The 22,801-nt window shown below is 32.3% G+C and overlaps 1 protein-coding gene and 1 long non-coding RNA gene across 3 annotated transcripts; both read left to right on the top strand.

The window, feature by feature from the left end:
* The first annotated feature begins 72 nt into the window (after positions 1 to 72).
* LOC105783075 (uncharacterized) lies at positions 73 to 2,445 on the top strand. 2 transcript variants are annotated; one of them, XR_001129986.2, is made up of 4 exons: positions 73 to 299; positions 405 to 599; positions 902 to 1,115; positions 2,047 to 2,445. It is a non-coding gene; the product is annotated as an uncharacterized LOC105783075 (long non-coding RNA). The 2 variants fall into 2 exon arrangements; XR_001129985.2 differs by having other exon boundaries at positions 85 to 599.
* A 3,074-nt stretch (positions 2,446 to 5,519) lies between these two features.
* LOC105783907 (uncharacterized) lies at positions 5,520 to 8,884 on the top strand. The gene is made up of 4 exons (XM_012609621.2): positions 5,520 to 5,930; positions 6,316 to 6,711; positions 8,038 to 8,452; positions 8,551 to 8,884. The coding sequence occupies exons 1-4, from the start codon at positions 5,678 to 5,680 to the stop codon at positions 8,747 to 8,749; spliced, it is 1,263 nt and encodes a 420-aa protein (XP_012465075.2). The 5' UTR covers positions 5,520 to 5,677; the 3' UTR covers positions 8,750 to 8,884.
* The last annotated feature ends 13,917 nt before the right edge of the window (positions 8,885 to 22,801 follow it).

Raw genomic sequence — 22,801 nt, 5'->3', positions numbered from 1 at the left:
AATTTACTAGATGTTTGGTTGGGTGTAATGGGTTTGCCATTACAGTCCTATTCCTATTCCGTGTGTCCCACCTATTCCGTCGTTTGGTTGGGTGTAATGTCCTATTACGTACTTATTACATTACGCCCCTATTCCTAAAATTTGCTGCTTTCTATTCCCTTCCAAAAGCTCAGTTTTGCTTCCCCATTACAGCTCCCGATTTCATCTACCCTGTTTTACCCTCCCAACTCGAAAGCCACCTCCACCCTCTCCCTCCTAACATCAAACAGAAGCTGCCAGCAAATCTTTTGTTCCTGAAGGTAACTGGAAAAAAAAACTGGAGGACCGGCCACACCATCAACAGACTGCAAAAAGAAAGTGAGTTTTTCTCAGATCTAATTCCATAACTTTTTCCTTCCTTTCAGCCTCCACAACTGCTTCTTCTTCATCACTCATCAGCAGACTGCTTCTTCTTCTGCATCCGCTCGCCGGCCGCCAGTCATCCGTGTCCATTTTCAGACAACGGTGTCTTGACGGTTCGTATTCCGTAGGACACCAGTACGAGAGGGGAAGATCCATGTCGGTGCTTCTCCATTGCCTGACATCCTTATACAAGAAAGGTTTTTTATTTGCTAACATTTTACATCTCATTCTGTTCTCTGAAAAAGAATTGAATTTTGATTCATTCCCATATGACTCATCCCTTGAAGCAATATAAACTACAAACTGTGTGGCTTTATATTCAATCTCAACCTTAGCTAGGTTTACCTTCTTGTTGTGGTTCAAACAAGGGAGCAACTATATATGAAAAATCAAGTTTTATCTTTTTACAGAGGTTCACCATCGTTTTCACTAAAACTAACGACATTCTTCTGGTTTTTTTAGTTTGTTAGTAATATTGTTTTACCATTTTTATTTTCAGCTTGACATAACTGCAATCATAGCCGAGATTTACATTTGAAGCTTCAATGGCGATTTCATCTCTCCCTTGTATTCAACCTGTAAGAGTTCCTTTCAAAGCTTGTAGCTTCTTTCCTGCTGGTGTTTGTGGTGGATTCAACAATAAGAAAAGGATAAATGCGGTTGTTTTTTCTTCGTTGAGGAAAATTTCCAACGATATCAACATTGAATCCAAGGTACTTTTTTCTTTAATGTGCATTTGCTTGATGAAGCAGCCAACTGTTTTTAGTAATTATCTGCTTGTCTTTTACTCCATCAAGGCATTGGCTGATTAAATAGTTTGCAAGCATGGATTTTATATGGCTTTACCCCTTATCCTTGAAGAAGAAGTGTTAAAATACTATCTAATAAAGTATATCTTTCCCAAATGAAGACATAAGGACAAGCTAGATTGATTAGCTATTAACGAATGGAGATGTCAGATAGAAGAAAAGGATTATCGAACTTCGAATTTGTTTAAGTAGTCTTGCACTAATAACTTGCTTTGCCTTAGCCATGAATCCAGGCTTCTTTGCCACAACTCATGCCCATTTGATGCTGATATTATTACTGGTAAGTTAGCCCGGCATTTCCTGAAACAGCTAATAATGTTATTAGTATTCCTCTAACCCTATTTTCATCTATGTGTTTTGACTAGTGCTTAAGAATTAACTGGACTATGGGAGGTCCCAATCTTATCCATTATGGTATGAATTGTTACATATCTGGAAAATAAAATATAGGATTAATGGTAACCATCTCTGAAAGGAGTCCAATGTTGCCTGGTACTATGAGTTGAGGTACTAAGCCATTGAGGGCTTAGTGGTGATTGGCAAAACCCCTTTGCTTTCGAACCCCTTGTCCTCTGTCTCTATGGTTTTCTGATTTCAGTTCTTTATTCTTAAAAATCAGATCTCTAATTTGTTTAAATTATATTGATTGTGGAAATTTGTTTTATTACTAGTGAAAATACAATATGGTAGTTCTTTGCACTATGTAGACGCATGGTTATAGTGAAGTTGTTATTCTTGTATGGTATCTCATTGATTTTGTATATATATTCTCTTAGACTTCTATATATTTTGAAAAACCGCACAGGACCTAAATATCTAAAAGTTTTAATTTTAGGTTGATACATTGTTGGACAGTATCAAATGGGATGACAAAGTCAAAATGTTGACACTGGAGCCATATTAATGAAGGCTTTGTCAACAGGGATGCACTAGCTACAACTATCACTTCTAGGAAGGCAACGTTCTTCAGTCGATCACAGGCAACATTGTGGACAAAAGGAGAAACTTCCAACAATTTCATCAACATTTATGACAAAAGGAGAAACAAGTTATGCGTGCAATTTAGTTGGAGAGGTTTTTTGTTAGGTCATGTAAGACTTTTGTTGGTTAAACTATTAGAAATTCAAGAGCAAATTGGGTCCTCTAATATAAAAATGAGGAATTTAGTCCTTATATAATTCGTTTTGAAGCAAACAAGTAACTTTTGAATAGTTTTAATATTTTTTTATCTAAATGCTCGTGGAAAAAATTGAAAATAAACATGTCTAAAAGTTTAATCATAAAAAATCTATCTTTCTACAGAAAATACAAAAAAAGAAAAAAAAGTTAACATGAAAGAAGAAAACAACATTGAAGACCAAAATTGCTGCAATTCAAAACTAGAAACAAAAATGAAATTGAGAAAATAAAATTTACGTTCTAAATTTTAGAATTCGAAATTGTTGATGCATAAACAATAGAATCCTAATTTGTCAATGGACAGAAAATCACTGATGAGATTAGTTGAAAGGTGTTTTACGGTCAGAAATGGAATACATAATTGGGAATATGAAGAAAAATCATAATTCATTATGTTGTTAAGCAAATTGAACTTGGGTTGTTGGTGGTAAAGTAACAATCATAAAATCATTATTCAAAGTCAAGTTCAAATATTTTAATATTTGATACAAGAAATTGATGAAGTTAGTTGATACAATCATAAGAATATTTAACACTAAGAATTTTATTAAATTATATATTTTTGTTAAATTATATTTAATAATAATTATTTCAAATTATATTTTATAGTATTATATATTATGATTTTAGTAAATTCATATAAGAATATTTAATACTAAGAATTTTATTAAATTATATATTTTGTTAAATTATATTTAATAATAATTATTTTAAATTATATTTTATAGTATTATATATTATGATTTTAGTAAATTCAGTATATTTTATTAAATTATATTTAATAATAATTATGTTAAAATATGATTAAATTATTTATTATTTATATTAATAATCTTATTAAAATTTAATAACAATAACAATAATCATCTACCTAAAAAAAATTCTGCTAAGGGTATTCTAGTCATTTTAGTTTTTTTCCTTATGTTATTACAACATCATTCCATTCAACCAAACACAAGAATACTATTACAGTTCTATTCTATTCCATTCAACCAAACAAAAGGATTACATATTACGTCTCTATTCCATTACAGCGAACCAAACGTGCTCTTATAATGGGGTAAGAAAGTAAAAACAAATTATAGTAGTATAAAAATAGTGAAATTAAGTATACTAAAAATATGTGAGACCCATATAAATTAGATTTAAAATATTTTTTAAAATTTTATTTTAATTATAAATTAATAAATGTATGTGTTACCCAAATTCTTATTAAATAAAGTAAGACATTATTTACAAGTCAAGTTAAACAAAATATATTTTTTTCTCGTAGATTTAGTATTTATTAGTATAATATATTTTAACATAAAATATATATATATAATAAAAATATTTTTTATTGCCGTATCTTACCATACTCGTGTCCTTATTTTTTAAAAATTACCGTGTTGCCGTATTCGTATCGTGTCATACCCGTATTACGTGTCCGTGTCCATGCTCCATTCTCTCCGTTTGAACACACCTATCAAAGTACCAAATCACAAGCCTGTAATTAAGCTATGCTCGAAAAGATCTTCTAGTAATTGGCAAAGGAATAAACAAACATGCAGTGGAAGAAGAACGACAATATATGTAATAAAAGACAAGTTCTATACGCAGCAACTGTCAACTGAACCGAGTATTATAATCCATAACCCTTTCAAAAGAGGACGTAAGAAAACACAACCAGACTCGTATATGGCAGCGTAAAACCAAACAGAAAAATAGCAAGGGCATGCCATACCAATGGAAAAGCAAATTTGGCTTGAAAGGCACATAACATCTAACCAAAAGCCATAAAAAATTTCTCTTTTTAAGTAGATTTACCATTGCCTTGCATTCAAAACATACAAATATATGATCATAAAGCAGCAACACCTAAGATATCAAACACTTATATAAATATAAGAAAAGACAACTTAGAGCTGCAAAGAAATGCACCATAAGCAAAATGAACAATCAAACTAAAAATTCCAGCTAGATTAACAATAAATCATGTAGATGACTTTCTAGATTATGGATTGAGAGTTTACTTATAGCAGTTTTATCAGCTCCTTTGGATATATAAAATAATTAGTTATCTAAAAAAAGTTTCAGATTAATACACAAACATTGAATTGAGCCCAAAAGTAAAATGGTGATATGCCAAAAAGGAACCATAAAATAAATAGTGGAGCAAATACCATCAAAAACACCAAATTAATCACAATATATATATGTATATATATAAAACTTTAAGCTTGAATAATAAAGCCCAGGAACCAAAAACAAAACGTAAAAATAAAGAATTCAGCTGAAATAACATCAACCCAAGATCAAAAATGGCTTGAGAAATAAGTACCAGAAGGGGACATGGGGATAAGTTGCTGAGGCTTAGGGATACAACTATCATGGACTTTTACGGTGATACTGTCACCTGTTCCTGATACCCATCTAAGGTTATAAAACTGTCGGGAAAGCTCTGATATCAAACACCTTGTCTCCATTTACTGCCATCTTCCACAATTTCCCATTTATTTCCACTGGTGTTGGTACAGCCATTGCAAAAAACAAAGGCTCCCCCTTTATATATCGCTAGAGCCAGCCTTTTTTGCTTTCTTTATTATCTTCAATCTTTGTTCAATATGGGACAAGACAAATTGCTGTTGTACATTTTTTGTTTTGATTTGGTTGAGATAAGAATGAATGTACTTGGAGTACCTCACCTTGGACTTAGGATTGAAGTTATACTTATTCACAATCTTGTGTTATATCTCTAGTTGCTGCCTTTTAAGCTTTGCCTATCACATTTGTCAAAGTTAAGATGTTGCTTTCCATTTTCATTCATTTTTTTTCGAACCTTTTTAACCATAGTTATTAACATATTAACAAAAGAACATTAAATTAATAAAAAAATTATTGTTTAATAAAATTTTTATAAATTTTTTATTTAAATTTGAAATTAAATTGAAAATAAAAATTTCAAGATATTTTCATATAATAATTATTAATTTTATTACAAATTTAAACTTTTTAATATATAAAAATATATGTACTTTAACAAAAATATATATATATATATATATGTATTAATGAAAAAAAAGAAAAAAACTGGTGTGGAGCTAAACCAATGTAAGCCTGAAATTGGTCCATTATAACAGCCATTACCGATGGTGGGTTCTAAGCCTACAATAACAACCCAAAACCAAGAAACATTTGTCTTTCTCAAATCTAAAACCCTAAATCTTTGCCCCCAAATGAAATCAAATAAACTCTGAAAACCAAAGAACGGGAAAACACTTGGATACTAACCATTTTGTTTGGAAGCCATGAAAAGGGTTTTGTTCAGAGGCATTTCACTCACTACTCGCAATTTTCTTCACTCTTATACCAAAACCAACCAAAACCCAGTTCACTCGTTCAACCCACTCTCCGCTTCAACTCGGTCTCGACTCAGGTTCTACTCATCCGAATCGGATTCTCCCGTTGAAAAGAAGCCTGACCCTGTTATAGAATCTGCTTCAGTAGCTGAAGCCCATGTCAAGGATGTAGCTTTGCCCGTTGAGGATGTGAGTAATAAAGGTAAAAATGGGTTAAAAAATATTGGATTTGGGTTTCTTTTTGGCAATTTGTTTATTGTGCTTTTGTTTAGATGATGAGAAAGGAAAGTCAAGATGAATGAACAAGTTTGATTTTTATTTGATTGGTTTGTTATGTTCATGTTAGTCTGGTAAAAAGTCTTAAACTGGGTCTGAGGATTTAATCTGAGCTTCTTCTTTGCTGGAATTTACTTTTTTTTATTTGGAAATTATTTGTTTGGTTGTTGAGAAAGGAAGGAAACTAAATCATGATATATGTATATATATATATATATATATATATATGTTTTTGTTTGGATAATGAGAAAAGCAAGTGATAGTTTGTTTTTTTGTTATGTTGTTTAACTTTGTTAGTTCTTTGGTGCCAGAGCTGAAAACCCGAATCAAGAAGTACTTTGAAGGGGATGAAGAGGCACTCCCTTCAGTTCTTGAGGCCATTTTGCGGAGAAAGTTGGCTGGGAAGCATGAGGAGACGGATGATGAATTGATGGATGAATTGGAGGTGCAACCACGAGACAATGTGGATGATGAAGAGTTCGAGTCAGATTTTGATAATTTGTACTCGACTGATGAAGAGATCGAAAATTTGTATAGTGCCCGGGATATAGTCGTGAAGAGAATGGTCAAGGATGAGTACTTTAACATGGATGATCAGAAGTGGGATGAAATGATTAAGGAAGCTGTTCAGCATGGATATCTTAAAGACACAAAGGAGTGCGAGGAAATTCTAGAGGACATGCTTAGCTGGGACAAACTCCTCCCAGGTTTTTCTTGATTTTAATATCATATATGTTCTTTTCTATGTGAGGCTTTCTGGTTCTATTATACTGGATTGCTTTACTTTCTATCGTGGACCTGTAGATCTCTGCCAATTCTAGCTTATCCTCTGCAATACTGATGGATGTTTAGATTATCAATCTATTTTCTTGTGAAATGATCGAATGCAATATTTTCAGGGTGTCTTTGTGTAGTGAAATGAGTGGTAGACTCGGTAAACTTGCATGTGTTACAAAATTGAATCTAGAGATCCACTTCCCAGTCTTGACTTGAGCAACTTACTTCCAATCTTCCTCCAAAGTAGTTTCCTAATCAATTTGGCTTTATGTATGCACTTTCTGAAGAATCTGAACTATTAGCCTATGATGCTCCGACTTTTCATTTTTCTTGAAGTACCTGTGTCCAGCGTATATATAGACATCACTATGGGGATATGACCTGACATTGATCCTTGAAATATATGAAAGAAGTTAGAGAAGATTCAACACACCTGTATGCTGCACTCACACCCTAGTCTGAGTAATATAGCTATTAGCCCCCATTTAGTTTTTGATGAAATAAAGTGTGGATAGAAAACCTGTCAATACTTGCAATGTTTGTCCATAATGTTTGTAAATGAGAAATGACCCTAGTCTACTTCATTTCTCAAAGCCAATTGCTTGCGATTGCATGTAAATGTCACTAGAAGACTGTTGCTAAGGCTTAAGAATCTGTTTTATGAGTCAGTGTTGGTTGTTTCAAGTTCACTTTAATGTCACTCTGTTTACTGCTTTCTAGTTTAACTTTTGTATGGTAAGTGACTTGTATACTAGTTGTTTCTCTTGAATATGCATGCAGAACTTACATATTAGTAGTTACAAACACAGATTTGCTGCTTGATAACAGATAGATCTTTTTTTTCATAGTTTACCATGGTTGCTTTATGCCTATATGATTTGCTTTCGAAAACACAGCTTGTATGATTAAAGGGAAGCAAATTCATAGCTCTAGTATAATATTTGACACTTCTGATAATATTCCAATTATCTTTTCGCCCTCTAGACTCTAGACCTTCATTTGAACTTTACGTATTCTCTTAACTAAGAACTGCATGGAGCTTGTACAATATGACAATAGGTGCAGTTTCACTCAACATGGACTGTGTTAAGGGGGGGGGGGGGGATAATTGGGTGACCATTTGAAGTGGCTTGGATCAAGGGATTACTAGGGTGGTGTTGCAGCTTCATGCTATTCCAACTCTTTAAACTTAGGCTTGTTATAATTCATAATTTTATGTAAATGATAATCGTATAGCATTATGCTGGCATGATCAGATGAGATGAAGAAAAAGGTGGAAGAAAGGTTTAATGAGCTAGGCGATATGTGTGAACGAGGCGAGCTTGAAGTTGAAGAAGCTTATGAGCAATTCAAGGAATTCGAGGATCAGATGGTAATGGAATACGGAAAGATGATGGAAGCTGAGGGCCCACCAAAATTTGATGAGACGGCTGTACCGGACTTAAAAAAGAACTTGGATGATCCACCTGGTGAGGGTCCAATCCTTAGGTGGCAAACTCGGGCGGTGTTTGCTCCTGGTGGTGATGCATGGCATCCCAAAAACAGAAAAGTAAAGATGTCTGTTACAGTGAAGGAGCTCGGGCTTTCAAAGCATCAATTCCGCCGGTTACGAGAGCTTGTTGGAAAGAGATACCATCCAGGCAAAGATGAACTTACAATTACTAGTGAGAGGTAAAGATATTTCTTTTTTGCTTTCCATATGACTCGTGCTAAGCTCCGGGTTCATGAACTTGTGGGTAAATTTATTTGTTTATTCTTCATTTTTAAAGGTTTGAACACCGTGAAGAGAACAGAAAAGATTGCCTCAGAACACTCTTTTCTCTCATTGAGGAAGCCGGAAAAGCTAACAAAATGGTGGAGGAGGCTCGTACTAAATATGTCAAGAACAGGCTTCGAGCCAATCCAGCATTCATGGAGAGATTGCGTGCAAAGACGATGAAATTGCAAGAATCTACTACATTCCCATAAATGAACTCTTTTAAGGAAATTTATTTGTTTCTTTTATTTGCAAATTTTGCTAACCAAATCTTCAAGGAAAAGAAAAATAAAAAAAATGTAACTCTTTTAGTTCTTTTCATTTGATGGTGGATTTTTATTATTGAATCATTTTTAGTTTTGAGACAACGTCGAAAAGATTGCTCTGAAAGAATTAATTATCATTAAATGTAAAATGTATATGAAAAATTAGACATAAAATTATGTATATTATATTTTTTATAATTCAGAATCAAGTTTTATTTTTATCGTTATCGAGTTTTCGACTTCTTTTATATTAAAAGAAATTAAAGATTATTGAATCATTATTATTTTTATTTAATAAACTTCTTAAAATTTCTTAATATCCTAATTTCCAACATTTAAAATTAATGATTCAAATAGCAAAAACTAAATCTTCATTTTTTTCTCACCAAAAGAAAAATTTCCATAAGAATTTTGAGGGAAGGATGATATCAAAGGATTATAACAACATTGGATGATTACAATTATTATTATTATTATTTCTATTTCTATTTTAAATTTAGTTATAAAATATATAAATAATGATTTATTTATTTATTTATAATTTTTTAAGTCAATGTCAAGGTATCTATCATTGGTATTAGTAATTAATCCTTTCACCTTGAGTGCTCACCGAAAAAATAAACGATTAGTTATAAAATATGTTTTGTTTCTATAAACGGGAATGAAACCCACAACCACCTCATTAAAATATCTTTGTTTACCACTTCTTATTTACTTATTTATTTTGGCAATGTATCACTTTATAGGTTATCGTTTTCATACATATCAAATTTATGAAAATGATTTGAGTGTGAAATTATTTATCAATAGTATAGAATTGTATGGTGTAAATGTATCACTTTTTAACAAAAGGCCCACGCACTTGGCTAAGGGCTAACTAAAGCATTAGGGGCAAGAGAATCTAACTACACACATAGTTGCCTCCTGCCTTTTTAACAAAGAGTTTAGGGATATTAACCTATGGTATAATTTTATGAGTTGGAGACCAATTGACTTTTAACAAGTAATGGCTCTTTACATGGAAGTTATATTCTTTAAGAATATGGGAAAACACTGGGTTATTGAAATGAAGTGTATTCCATGTGTTTAAACACCATGGAGTCTAAAAACTATTATGAGTTTAGGTTAAGTTTTTGTTTATTGGGTTGTTTATGATCTTACAATTTTTGCTTTCAAATTCATAAAGTTATTTGAATCTGAGTCCATTGGTTAAAAACGATCAAGTTATATCCACATTATGAGATTGAGTTGTAGAAATTACATACTAATGATGTGTGGTGTGTGGGTTAATTCAATAATTCATTTTTAATTTAATGTTTTAGATTTCTTGTATTAGAGTTATGATTTTAAAATAAGAAGTAATTGTAATTTACTAGTTTAATAAATATTAATAATGATTCAAATTAATCTCAAAACCTGTACAAATAAAGTTAATTCAATAATAAATGTCTATACAATCTCACTATCTATATGGACCCAAGCGTGCATATTACTATTGAACTTGTAAAAGATAGGAGTCGATTTTAATTGCAATTTGCCCACACTTTGATATGGGTATTTTAATATTCTTTTAATGTATTTTAAGTCCATTTGAATGTGTTTTAGATATACCAATTACCATATACAAGCAGGGATGAAGTTAGGATTTTGAAGTCGAAATTAAATTGTATATCCTTTATGAGAATTAAAATGTAAATTTCTAGTTTTAATACCTTATATGTTTTTAATTGTTAGAGGACTAAATCAAAATTTTATCATATTTAAAAGGTTAGAGTAGTACTAATTTAAAATTCAATTTCCCATTCATATATATAAGCACATAAGAGAAGAAAAACGTATAGTCTTAGTTACACAAGGAAAACATGATTAAGTATTCTTCCAAAAATCAGTCATATTCTACACAGGGAATGATTGACGTGGTGGAGTTTGGAATTTATGGATATTGACAAATGTAGTTGAGCTTATTTCTTCCAAGTTTACTCTTTCAAGTCTTACCAACGAAATGCACCAGCGACAGGGTTTGAATACGAGATATATTGGTATCTATTTCTGAGTAAATGTGGGGGCAAGAAGAGGCTTGGCGTTGAAGATGATGATTGACAATGAAGTGGGTTGAACCACCTTGACTTGACCTCAACGTTTCTATATACTGCACTCTAAAATAATTTTAAAAAATAAACATATTTTAAATATCTATATACAAGTACGAACTGATGAGAATATCATTTAAATTAACTTTAAAAATGATTATAATTATAATTTAGAAATATTATTAGTTAAAATTTTGTGCTAATTTTAAGATAGATTTATTACTTGTATAGAACTCTAAGCATAAAATATAATAAGATTTGTAATATTTATAATTATTAGTTTAAAATATTTTTTATTTATTTTTAATTGTGCTTATTAAGGTAAAATAGAATTATTACTTGAATAAAACTTTAACTATATTAATTATCACTTAATTAATATTAGAGTTATATACCAATTAAAACTTGGTATTCAATAAATAAGCCCTTTCAATCAAGTAGCATCTAAGAGGCAATATCGAATCATATTCGAATAACAATGTAATTAAAGAGTAATTGAAGATTATATTAAATTATGATGATGATGTAATATGATATTATTTTTAATTTTTTTCTATTAGTTTATACTATGTGAAACAAATGCTTTTATCTGTTATTTGTTTGGTGTAGGTGAAATTTTTTTGTGGGTTTGTTTTGAAAAAAGTTAAATTATAGAAATTATTTTTAATCACTATTATTAAATATGTTTATTAATTTAGTTTAAATATTTTTCATATTTAGCATGAACTATTGTTATAATTACTGCATGTTCTTTTACCTTTTTTATTTATTTTCAAATTAACATTATAGCTTATTTTCTTATATAATTTTAAATTTTATATTATTTAAAATTAAGAGAAATTATCATGATAGATAAAAATAATTAAAAATATTTTATTTAAAACTAATAAAAATTAAACACGTAAATTTACATGCAACACATCGAACATTAGAAACTAGTATATATAAAGACACAATTTAAAAAAAAAAACTTTTGAACCAACTAGAATACTTTGTATTTTTCATCATATTACTAAGTAATAGTAATTTAATTTATTATTATTTAAAAGATTAACATAAAATAGAAATTGTAATAATTAACATTTAAAGATAATTATAGTTTAACTTGAATAAAACTCTAAGCTTAAAATAAATAAAATTGATCTATTAATTATCACATAATTAATATTAAAATTATATATCAAATAAAATTTAAATTTAACATTTAGTAGGTACACTATTCATTCCCCAATATGGAGCTTGTAAGCACTAAAGCAATAATTTTGGGAAGCAGCAAATATTTAACGTCAATTTAAAAAAAAAAAAAGGCTTTAACCTAAATCAATTTAGAAATTAAAATTTGTTATATGCTAATTTTATAATTTGATAAAAGGACTTTCTAAATAATAGTTTAGCCCTTAATATTTAATTTTTATCAAATTAGCCTTAATTTTTTAGTTAAATTTTATCCTCAACCTTTTAAAAAAATTCAATTTGGCCATCAATCTTTCAAAAAAAATTTAAATTGATGTTTTTTTAACAGAAATACTGACTAAAACTTTATATTTTTAAACATGGTAGACCACAGGGGCAAAGCCAGAAATTTTATTTAGGGGGGCCGAAATTAAATTGTATATTTTTACGATAGTAAAAATGCAATTTCACCATTTTAACTTTATAATTTAAAAAGAATTAAATCAAATTTTTATCTTTTTTAGGGGGTCAAAGTGTAATTCTACATTTATTAATTTAAATTTTATAAACTTTAAAGGGGCCTAAATGGAAAATTTTCCATTTTAAGGGGGGTCGGGGCCCCTGCTAGCCCCCCTGGCTACACCCTTGGCAGACCACATGACACTTCACATATATTTCATGCTTATTTTTTATTTTTGATTTTTGATTAACTTTTTATATATTTTTTAAATAACTTGTTAACATAACATATAAAATAAATAGTTTTATCTCAGTAAGAAGCACATATGAACTCTCACACGGGTTGTCACACCAACACCGTTAGAAATTAATATTTTAGTCAATATTTTGATTTAAACAAAAGATTTAACTCTTTTTAAAAAGTTAATGGTCAAATTTAACTAAAAAATAAAAACACAAATTAAAGTTATCCCATTGGTTAAGAAGGCAAGACATTAAAATTTTTAATGTGGTAGGGGTAATTAAGTGAAGTAAAATGATTTTTATTTTTGGGTAAATTATAAAGGATAGCGTATCCTCTAATAAAGATTTGGTTTGAAGAGGTTACACAAAAACAGTCCACCTCATTCAAGTCATTTTCCACTGTTAATTTTGCCGACACTCTTTATTTCTCTATTGAATCAATTTTTTAAATTTACAATTGTTAATATACCGACGATTATGACAAATATGATAATTGTATTATTAAGTTGTAGCTCTCAGCTTTTGTACTTGTCAAAAGGACATGTCTTTTTGTTTGATGTGTAGGGTTTACGTGGATAATCGAGTGTTATCAACATTTGCTTTTGTCTATTCATCCCCACATACGTGGCATTTCATTACAATATCTATATTTTTGTAATATTATTTTTAACTTGTTTTTCTTTTTTTCTCAGGACACATCACATGAAGAACTGCAAAATTCTAATTCTATTTTTTTTTTTAATTTCGTAAACTTGACGTTCGAATATTCAATGTGATCATAATTGTTTTTTCCCAACAGATAAGATTCAAAGTTTACGAAATTAAGACAAGGAGATATGTAATAATTTTTAAAATTTATTTTGGCTGTTAAGTATGCCAACACGACAAAAGTTGCGGTCCTCAATTCCAAAGACTTAAACTCCCTTTGAATGCAAAATAAACCATGGTGAGATAGAATGTTAAGAGAATATTCCTTTTCACAGCATTGTTTTGATGTTTGATAACTAATGATGAGGTGCGGTTAAAAATTCTCAACTCACTGCTGATTTCATTTTGGATCGAAGCTAACTGGTGGGAAAAAAAGCACTTGCACTGGAAAGCTATTTTTCCACTATAACCTTCTTGTTCTTAAATGTTATAACTATCATTTAAATAAATACAAATATGATAATTTATAGTATAATAAATAAAATATCAAAAGTTACATTTTAATATTTTATTAAATAAATTTATAAATTCACATATTTTAATAATTTTATAAAAGTAAAATAATTTTAAAAACTTTTGATATATATATCAATTTTAATATGATGTCCTTAAAAGTCATTTTTTATTCTCGCCTCACCGCTACAGCTGCGTTTGAATCCAAACACACACTCCACCGCTGTTTCTAATCTCACCACTACAATATCCAATCACACCACTATAGTAACTAATCTCACCACCACCGTTGTTTTTAACATCACCGGGTGTAAACACACCGCTCATCCAAACTAAGGGTGAGTTTGGATGAGCGGTGTGTTTACCTGCGGTTAGTATAAAAACAGCAGTGGCAGTTAGATTAGATACTGTAGTGATATTGTAGCGTGAGACAAAAAGTAGTTAAACGCACCGCACCGCACCGCACCCAATCGCCCATCCAAACTCACCTTAAGCCTTAAAGGATAAATACAATCTCTTGTCACTTAATGTTGAAATTCTCAAGTGTTTTAAATGTTTGTTACCCTACATTTTTCAATCGTTATAATATTGAATAAAGTATAAAAAAATAACATAATTACAATAAAATAAAATATCAAAATCATATTTATAAAATTTTAATTCAATTGATACTATAGCCATTGAAATAATTAAGAAGATGTAAATTTGAGTATATTTAAATGTATTATCTTTCTATTCATGAATTTAGGAAGTACAAATAATAAAAAATATTAATTTATCAAAATTTTATAATTATAAAGTAAATTAAATCGTCTTTCAAATAAATTAAACCATTAAACTTGATTAATCTAATATGAATATACCAATCCAATGAATTATTCTATTCCTTTTTAAATGTAACACCCCACACTCGATCTAGTTGATGGATTTGAGTGTGAGATGTCACGACACGTTGGCAGAGCAACTCGAACATCATTCATCAACAATAGATGTGACGACACCTATGGTGTATGTGGTCCCAAAAGCTTCATTGTCGTTTAATTGTGACTAATATTCCAAGTCCTTGATCGGAGATTACGCAAAAATCGGGTTAGGGCAAACATGCCTCCTCAACCTAGATATATAGGAAGAAATTCCAATAGTTTGTTGACTCTCTAGGTGTGATTGCAAAGGCTATCTTTGGTTGACCGAAGTTCAAATAAAAACCATTAACTGAGTGCTGTGCAAAGGTCCTACCACCAAACCCTAGCTATTCAGTGTTCTGGCTGTCGCAGTTGAAATCTAAAGCAGAAACAGATGAGTGTCTTCCATTGGTGATTTTGGGGTATCATAATGGGAACTTTCTAACAGAGCGGTGAACCTACCACACAACTGTGTCATTTCACTCTTAGTTTGTTCTTCCGTTCCGACCTCTCTAACAAGAACATATGTCAACCTCCGAGGACCTTCATCTGTCCTTGCAAACTCAACATATAACTCAAGAAATGGTGATCCATTGCCAATATACGTTTGTACCATCACCTCCAACCCCCTCACACCTCTGATTTCGAAAGTGTCACATCTAATAGGGTCGATCGAACCACAAAATCAATACTTAAGGGATGTTACTCTCATATGGTTGGATCCGATAATTTTTCGCCTAATTCTTTTTCGAAGTTTTAACAATTCAATGTTCTGATTAAAATCCAACCGAAATATGTTTTTTGATAAAAAAAACGACACCATTCTTGATGTCATGCACTTCACTATCGTAGTAAACAATGACATTAATTCATCCACTCATTTTCAGATCTAGATAACTTGTTCCACATGTTCGAAACAAAAACATCATGCTAAGAAATAGTTTTGTAATTAAATATGAACAAGAAAAATCAATGCTTACTTTAAACAAATAGGTTGCACTAACTTATGTCTTATATGCAAACTTCTCCTCTTTGATCTTCTTACACTTTTTCTTTGCTCGTAAATGGATTATGCCACTCAATGCTGAATTAAGTTGTTTTATAGACCAAAGGTGACTCGTAGTTGGTTCAGAAAATCCCCTAGGTCCACTGGGGAATTGAAAATTGTAGAGAGAAAACACTTCAAGTAGGACGCACTATCAGCAAAAGCATTGAAAGAGCATCTAGCTAGAAGCGTTTTCAGTACCATGTCAGCTGAAAAAGCTTCCAGGTGGACGCACTTTCAATGCTTCTGATGATAGTGCATCCTACTTGAAGCGTTTTCTCTCTATAGATTTCAACCCCGGCCTTATTTCAAGGAACTCATCATATATCTCAAGATTCTCGAGATATATTTTTCGAACCTCGTTATTCAAAAATAATAGATGAGAGAATAAATAATTTACTAAAAAATCAAACTAATATTAAGAAAACGAAAAAAATTAATAACTAATATTTCACCCCTACCGAGTAGATCGAGTTTCGATTACGAATCCAATTCAAATTTTTAGTTCGAATATACGATTGGTGTAAATATGATTTTTCTTTCTCTTTAAACGGATTATGCCACTCGATGCTGAATTAAGTTGGTTTTATAGATTAGAGGTGACTCGCAGGTGGTTCAAAAAATTCCCCAGGCCAACTGGGGAATTGAAAATTTTAAAGAGAAAATGCTAAGTAGGACGTACTGTTAGCAGAAGCACTGAAAGTGTGTCCACCTGGAAGCTTCTAATTCAATTTTCTAATTCGAATATACGGTTGGTGTAAATACGATATGTAATAGCCCATTTCGCCCGGGCTTTTGAATATAATAAAATTAAAATGCAATGTCCATTAAAACAGTCCATTTACAACATAAAAGTCCAGTTACAAAAATAGGCCCAAATAATATAAGGCTCAATCAGCCCAAGTTAAACTAGACCAAATTCTAGCCAGAAACCCAAAATTCGGTGGCTCAAGTTCAGGTTTCCAGAAACCCTAAGGGTTTCTGGAATCATCCGTGCCACTGCTGGAGCCAGACCCCTCTCACGCACGCCGCGTCAAGTCCACGCACGCCTCTTCCAGGCTGGCCTTCACACCTACGAAAAAAGCGGATCCAAGCAGTGAATATACAGTATACAGCGCAGCAATAACAGAAGATAAGGATTTTTGTATTTTATCTTTATCTTTTTCCATTATTTCGGTTATATAAACCGATTGTAAAAAACGATTGAGAGGATCTGATGAATACGGTACCAAAAAGATACTGAAAAAAGATACGAAGAAAAAAACAATAAAAATACATCAGTTATTTTAAAGAGGTGATTCTCCAGTTTTTCTTATTTTCTTTATCTAATTTGCTTTTTTATATGTGAAACAAAAAAAAACAAAAAAAAGAAGAGAGGAAAAGGAAAGAATCGCGCCTTATCGTTGAAAAATACGTTGAACTTGAATGATAGCACGATAGTTGAGGTCTGTAATTAATTCAAAATCAGGCACCATGATTCATCACTGTATCGCCCAGAAATGAATATTAAAAAGACTACGAGAAAAATGACGGAGACTTACAAAGACTGGTATGAGAAATTACCTTTTGCCCTCATTACTTGTCGAACATCTATCAAGACTTTCACTGGGGCAACACCTTTCTCTTTGGTTACGGGATGAATGTAGTTTTACCCATTGAAGTAGAAATCTCTTCTCTCCGGGTATTAGTTGAGCTAGAGTTGGATGAAGCAGAATAGGATCCAGTCACGATATAATCAGTTGAACCTGATAAAATGAAAAAGGCTAAAAGTTATTCATCATGATTAGATATACCATAAACGAATGATGCGGGCCTATAACAAACAGGTTCATCCCCGAGAATTCCACGAGGGAGACCTAATGTTGAAAAAGATCTTTCCTATACAAAAGGATTTTAGAGAAAAATGAATGCCAAATTGGGAAGGTCCTTACGTTGTAAAGAAGGCCTTTTCAGGAGGAACTTTGATCTTGAGTGAGATGGATGGTAAAATCTTGCCAAACCTTGTAAAATCAGATTCAGTCAAGAAGTACTTCACCTAAAGAAGGAAAAAGACCAGGGTGAAAACCCGCAAAGGGCGCCTTAGATCCCCAAAAAAAAAGATCAAGGTGAAAACCTGCAAAGGGCACTTTGACTTCAAAAAATAAAATAAAAAATAATAAAGAAAAAAATGGAGAGGCCAAAGTGAAAACCCGCAAAGGGCGCCTTGAGACCAAAGGGGATTTGAGTTGAAAACCCGAAAAAGGTAGCTCAAATATTGATTAAAATGGGGCATGTGATGGTCAAGGTAGCTCAAATATTGATTAGAATAGGGCATGTAGTGGTCTTGCTATACTTGAATCAGCAGGAAAGGGTATTCGACATCTTGAGGCATTGACAGAGTACTGTAGATCTTCTTAACACATGTCAAACTCAGAATGATTTTCAGAAAGTTTGTACAGAGAAGTTCTAGCTGCGATATCTGGGGCACCTAGTCTTCATACTATTTATATTGAATTTTTTGTTCTTGGAATACTTTATTCTTTTCTAATATATGTGTTCCCAACTAATTTCTTTGTTATCTTTCTTCACTATCTTTGATAATTTCGGAGCCATGCTCTAAATCAAATTCTATTCTTACCTATTGTTATGATCTCTTGCAAGCATGTTGCATTGGAATAATGATTAATGAACTAATAAAACTTTCACAAGAGAAGTTTTACATATGACTCTAGAAGTTTTTAAATAATACGGGAATCTGAAACAGGACTATTGTTTAGAACGCACCAAGCTTAAAGGTTGGAAATCTGATAAGGAAGAGTCTAAATTAAGACTTTCTCTTTAGATTTTGTTGTCAAAAACATTGATTGAACAAAATGGTAAGATATCAGGTTGGTGACAAAGCTTAAATGAACAAGCAAGCAATGACCACCAAGCAATAAGTAGAGGTTTTCTCAGAGAAAAAAATTCTTCATTTGTGCATGAGCATTAGATATGACACCCTGGGAATAGTGTAAGAGACCAAAGAGTTTCACATTCTGTATCCTTGAATTGTGATAGCAGAGGATTGAGAAAATGCCAGATCTTTTTACCCTTGGGTTACAATAGGAGAAAGATGGTACAAATTTTGCATTCCAGTGGATCGAACTTGGAGGTTTACAGTGGGGGACAATATGATCAAGTGTTTCTTTGGAGATGCCAGCCGAGCAAGAAGGCATAGTAGCACGTCAGTGATAAAGCCTTAATAAACTTTGAGCAACAACAACCTAAGAGATAAGGAAAGATCATTCTCGAAAAATAACATTCTGCATTCATACAAACATCATTCATACGCGTCTAGTTAGGAGCATTTGATTCATTTTGATCATGACATCCTAATCACTAAGCATAATTAGGTTCATAAAATGAATTATACAGGTCATGTTCCCCAGAGAACATATCGGTAAAACCACAAAGCCTTATCTCCCTTAGTAGCAGTGAAGTAGGTTAAAAAAATAGTAGATCTTGTCTTCCTGTATTGGCAGTGAAGTAGATCGAAGATAGCAGATCTTGTCTTCCTGTATTGGCAGCGAAGTAGATCGAAGATAGCATATCTTGTCTTCCTGTATTGGCAGCGAAGTAGATCGAAGATAACAGATCTTATCTTCCTGTATTGGCAGCAAAGTAGATCAAAGATAGAAAATCTTGTCTTCCTGTATTGGCAGCGAAGTAGATCGAAGATAGTAGATCTTGTCTTCCTGTAAAGGCAGCGAAATAGATCGAAGATAGCAGATCTTGTCTTCCTGTATTGGTAGCGAAGTAGATCGAAGATAGCAGATCTTGTCTTCCTGTACTGGCAGCGAAGTAGATCGAAGATACCAGCCTTATTTCCCTGAGCAGCAGCAGAGTAGGTTAAAAATAACAGATCTTATCTTCTGTATTGGTAAGCGAAGTAGATCGAAGATAGCGGATCTTGTCTTCTTATATTGGCAGCGAAGTAGATCAAAGATAGCAGATCTTGTCTTCCTTTATTGGTAGCGAAATAGATCGAAGATAGCAGATCTTATCTTCCTGTACTAGCAGCGAGTAAATCGAATATAGCAAATCTTGTCTTTCTGTATTGGCAGTGATATAGATCGAAGATAGTAGATCTAGTCTTCCTGTACTGGCAGTAAAGTAGATCGAAGATAGCAGATCTTGTCTTCTTGTAATGGCAGCGAAGTAAATCGAAGATAGCAGATCTTGTCTTCCTGTAATAGCAACGAAGTAGATCGAAAATAGCAGATATTGTCTTCCTATACTGGCAGCAAAGTAGATCGAAGACACAAGTCTTGCCTCCCTAACTTTGCAGTGGAGCAGACTGAAGATAAAATATTTCGCCTTCCTGTACTGGCAGTGAAGTAGATCAAAGACACCAGCCTGACCTCCTTGAGTTTGCAGCGGAGTAGACTGAAGATAATAGATCTTGTCTTCCTGTACTGGCAGCGAAGCAGATCGACAACACCAACCTTGCCTCTCTGAGTTGGCAATGGAATATATTGAAGCTACGATAGTGAATCTTACTTCCCTAGTGTTGCAGTGGAACAGATTAAAGCTAAAGGTAGCGAATCTTGTTTCCCTGGCGTTGCAGCGGAGTAGATAAAAGCTGAGGGCAGCGAATCTTATCTCCCTAGCGTTAAGACTTGGAATAGATGAAGTGGAACAGATTAAAACTGTGGGTAGTAAATCCTATCTCTTTGGCATTACAGTGGAACAGATTAAAGCTAAAAGTAGCTAATCTGGTTTCCCTAGCGTTGTAGCGAAGCAGATTAAAACTGAAGGCAGCGAATCTCATCTCCCTGGCGTTAAAATTGAAGATAGCAAGTCTTATCCCCTAAAGTTGCAGTGGGGCAAACTGAAGATGGCGAATCTTATCTCCTTGAAGTTACAATGGAGCAGATTAAAACCAATAATCCTATCTCCCTGAAGTTGCAGTGGAGTAGACTGAATAAATAAATCTAATCCCCCTGAAGTTGCAGTGGGGCAGATTCAAGATGGCGAATCTTATCTCCCTGAAATTGCAGTGGAGCAGATTAAAAGTTAATAATCATATCTCCCTAAAGTTGTAGCAGAGCGGATTAAAATAATAGATCTTATCTCTTTGAAGTTGTAGAGAGTAGATCGTATCTAGGCTTATCTCCCTGAAATTACGGCAGAACAGATTGAAGATAGCAAATTTTGTTCTCTTGAAAAGTTACGAGTTACAAATCCTATCTCCCTGATGTTGTAGTGGAGTGGATTGAAACACAAATTTCTATAACTCTGAAGATGCAGTAGGATGGAATGAGGCTACTTGAAGAAGAAGAGCACCAAGGTTCAGCACGACCGGGCAAAATTGACCATTTTTAAAGTCTTTGCTTCATTCTCGTTTCACGACAATGAGCAAAGAGGGGCAGCTATAATATCTCATTTCGCCCGGGCTTTTGAAAATAATAAAATTAAAATGCAATGTCCATTAAAACAATCCATTTACAACATAAAAGTCCAGTTACAAAAATAGGCCCAAATAATATAAGGCCCAATCAGCCCAAGTTAAACTAGACCCAATTCTAGCCCGAAACCCAAAATTCGGTGGCCCAAGTTCAGGTTTCCAGAAACCCTTAGGGTTTTTGGAATCATCCGCGCCGCTGTTGGAGCCAGACCCCTCCCACATACGCCGCGTCAAGTCCACGCACGCCTCCTCCAGGCTGGCCTTCACACCTACGAAAAAAGCGGATCCAAGCAGTGAATATACAATATACAGAGCAACAATAACAGAAGATAAGGATTTTTGTATTTTATCTTTATCCTTTTCCATTATTTCGGTTATATAAACCGATTGTAAAAAACGATTGAGGGGATCTGATGAATACAGTACCAAAAAGATACTGAAAAAAAGATACGAAGAAAAATCAATAAAAATACATCAGTTATTTTATATGCGAAACAAAAAAAAGAGAGAAAAATGAAAGAATCGCACCTTATCATAGGAAGCCGCCGGATCTCTGACTATCTTCGTCGTAATCGGAGTCTTTGTAGAGGTCGAAGGCGCAAGAACGGCGCAGCTTGGGGGCTGGTACCTAGGGTTCATTGTGGAAAGGGGTAATGAATTAGATATTTTAGGTTTTTAAGGTTTTATAACGTTTGTAAAACGGTGTCGTTTGGTTTGTTTCAATAAATCCAAATACGGCGTCGTTTAGAGGTGAGACTCGAGATCCGACCCAAACCAAGGCCAAATCCGCGCGTTTCCTCCAAGTGGGCTATTTGCGCTTTTGATCCGCCAAATTTGTTTCATTGTTTTAATTTGGTTTTTTATTTTCTGAATTTGCCCCTGTTTGTTTCCAATTTTATTGTTTTAATCCCTTTAAACGCAGTGTTTGAATGTTTTGGATAATTTCTTGATTAGCCCTTCAGGTTACGCGCATCTTGCAAAGTTTGTCCTCTATTTTAATTTGTTTTTGTTTTTAATTCTGTTTTGATTATAATTTAATCCTTTGCATTTGTTTTACTAATTAAATTTAACATTAGTTTTTTTAATATAATTATTGTTATTACTAATTTTTCGTTATTATTGTTATTATATTTTATATTACTATTATTTTTAGTATTTTAGATTACTATCATATTTATTTATATTTTCATTTATTCTTCAAAAATATATATTATTTTACTACATACTATTTTAAAATTACTTTGTATATAGTTTTATTCCAAGTTGTTTTATATAGTAAATATTTTAAAATTATCTTATATGCTATTTATCTAAATAAATATATATTATTTTATATAATTTATTCTTAATTTTCTTCATTTTCGATTTATTTCAAATTTTCCTACTTATTATTTGTATTAAATATTTTATATTGTTAATATATCAATAATTTTCAATTTCCTTTCTTTCATGCCATTTTTAGTTATTTCAAAACTTATACATTGGATTTGTGTTTGTGTT

This window comes from Gossypium raimondii, chromosome 13 (genome assembly GCF_025698545.1).
Source record: "Gossypium raimondii isolate GPD5lz chromosome 13, ASM2569854v1, whole genome shotgun sequence".
Lineage (NCBI taxonomy): Eukaryota > Viridiplantae > Streptophyta > Magnoliopsida > Malvales > Malvaceae > Gossypium > Gossypium raimondii.
The sequence above is the reverse complement of the archived record's forward strand: the minus strand, read 5'-3'. Positions and strand labels throughout refer to the sequence as shown.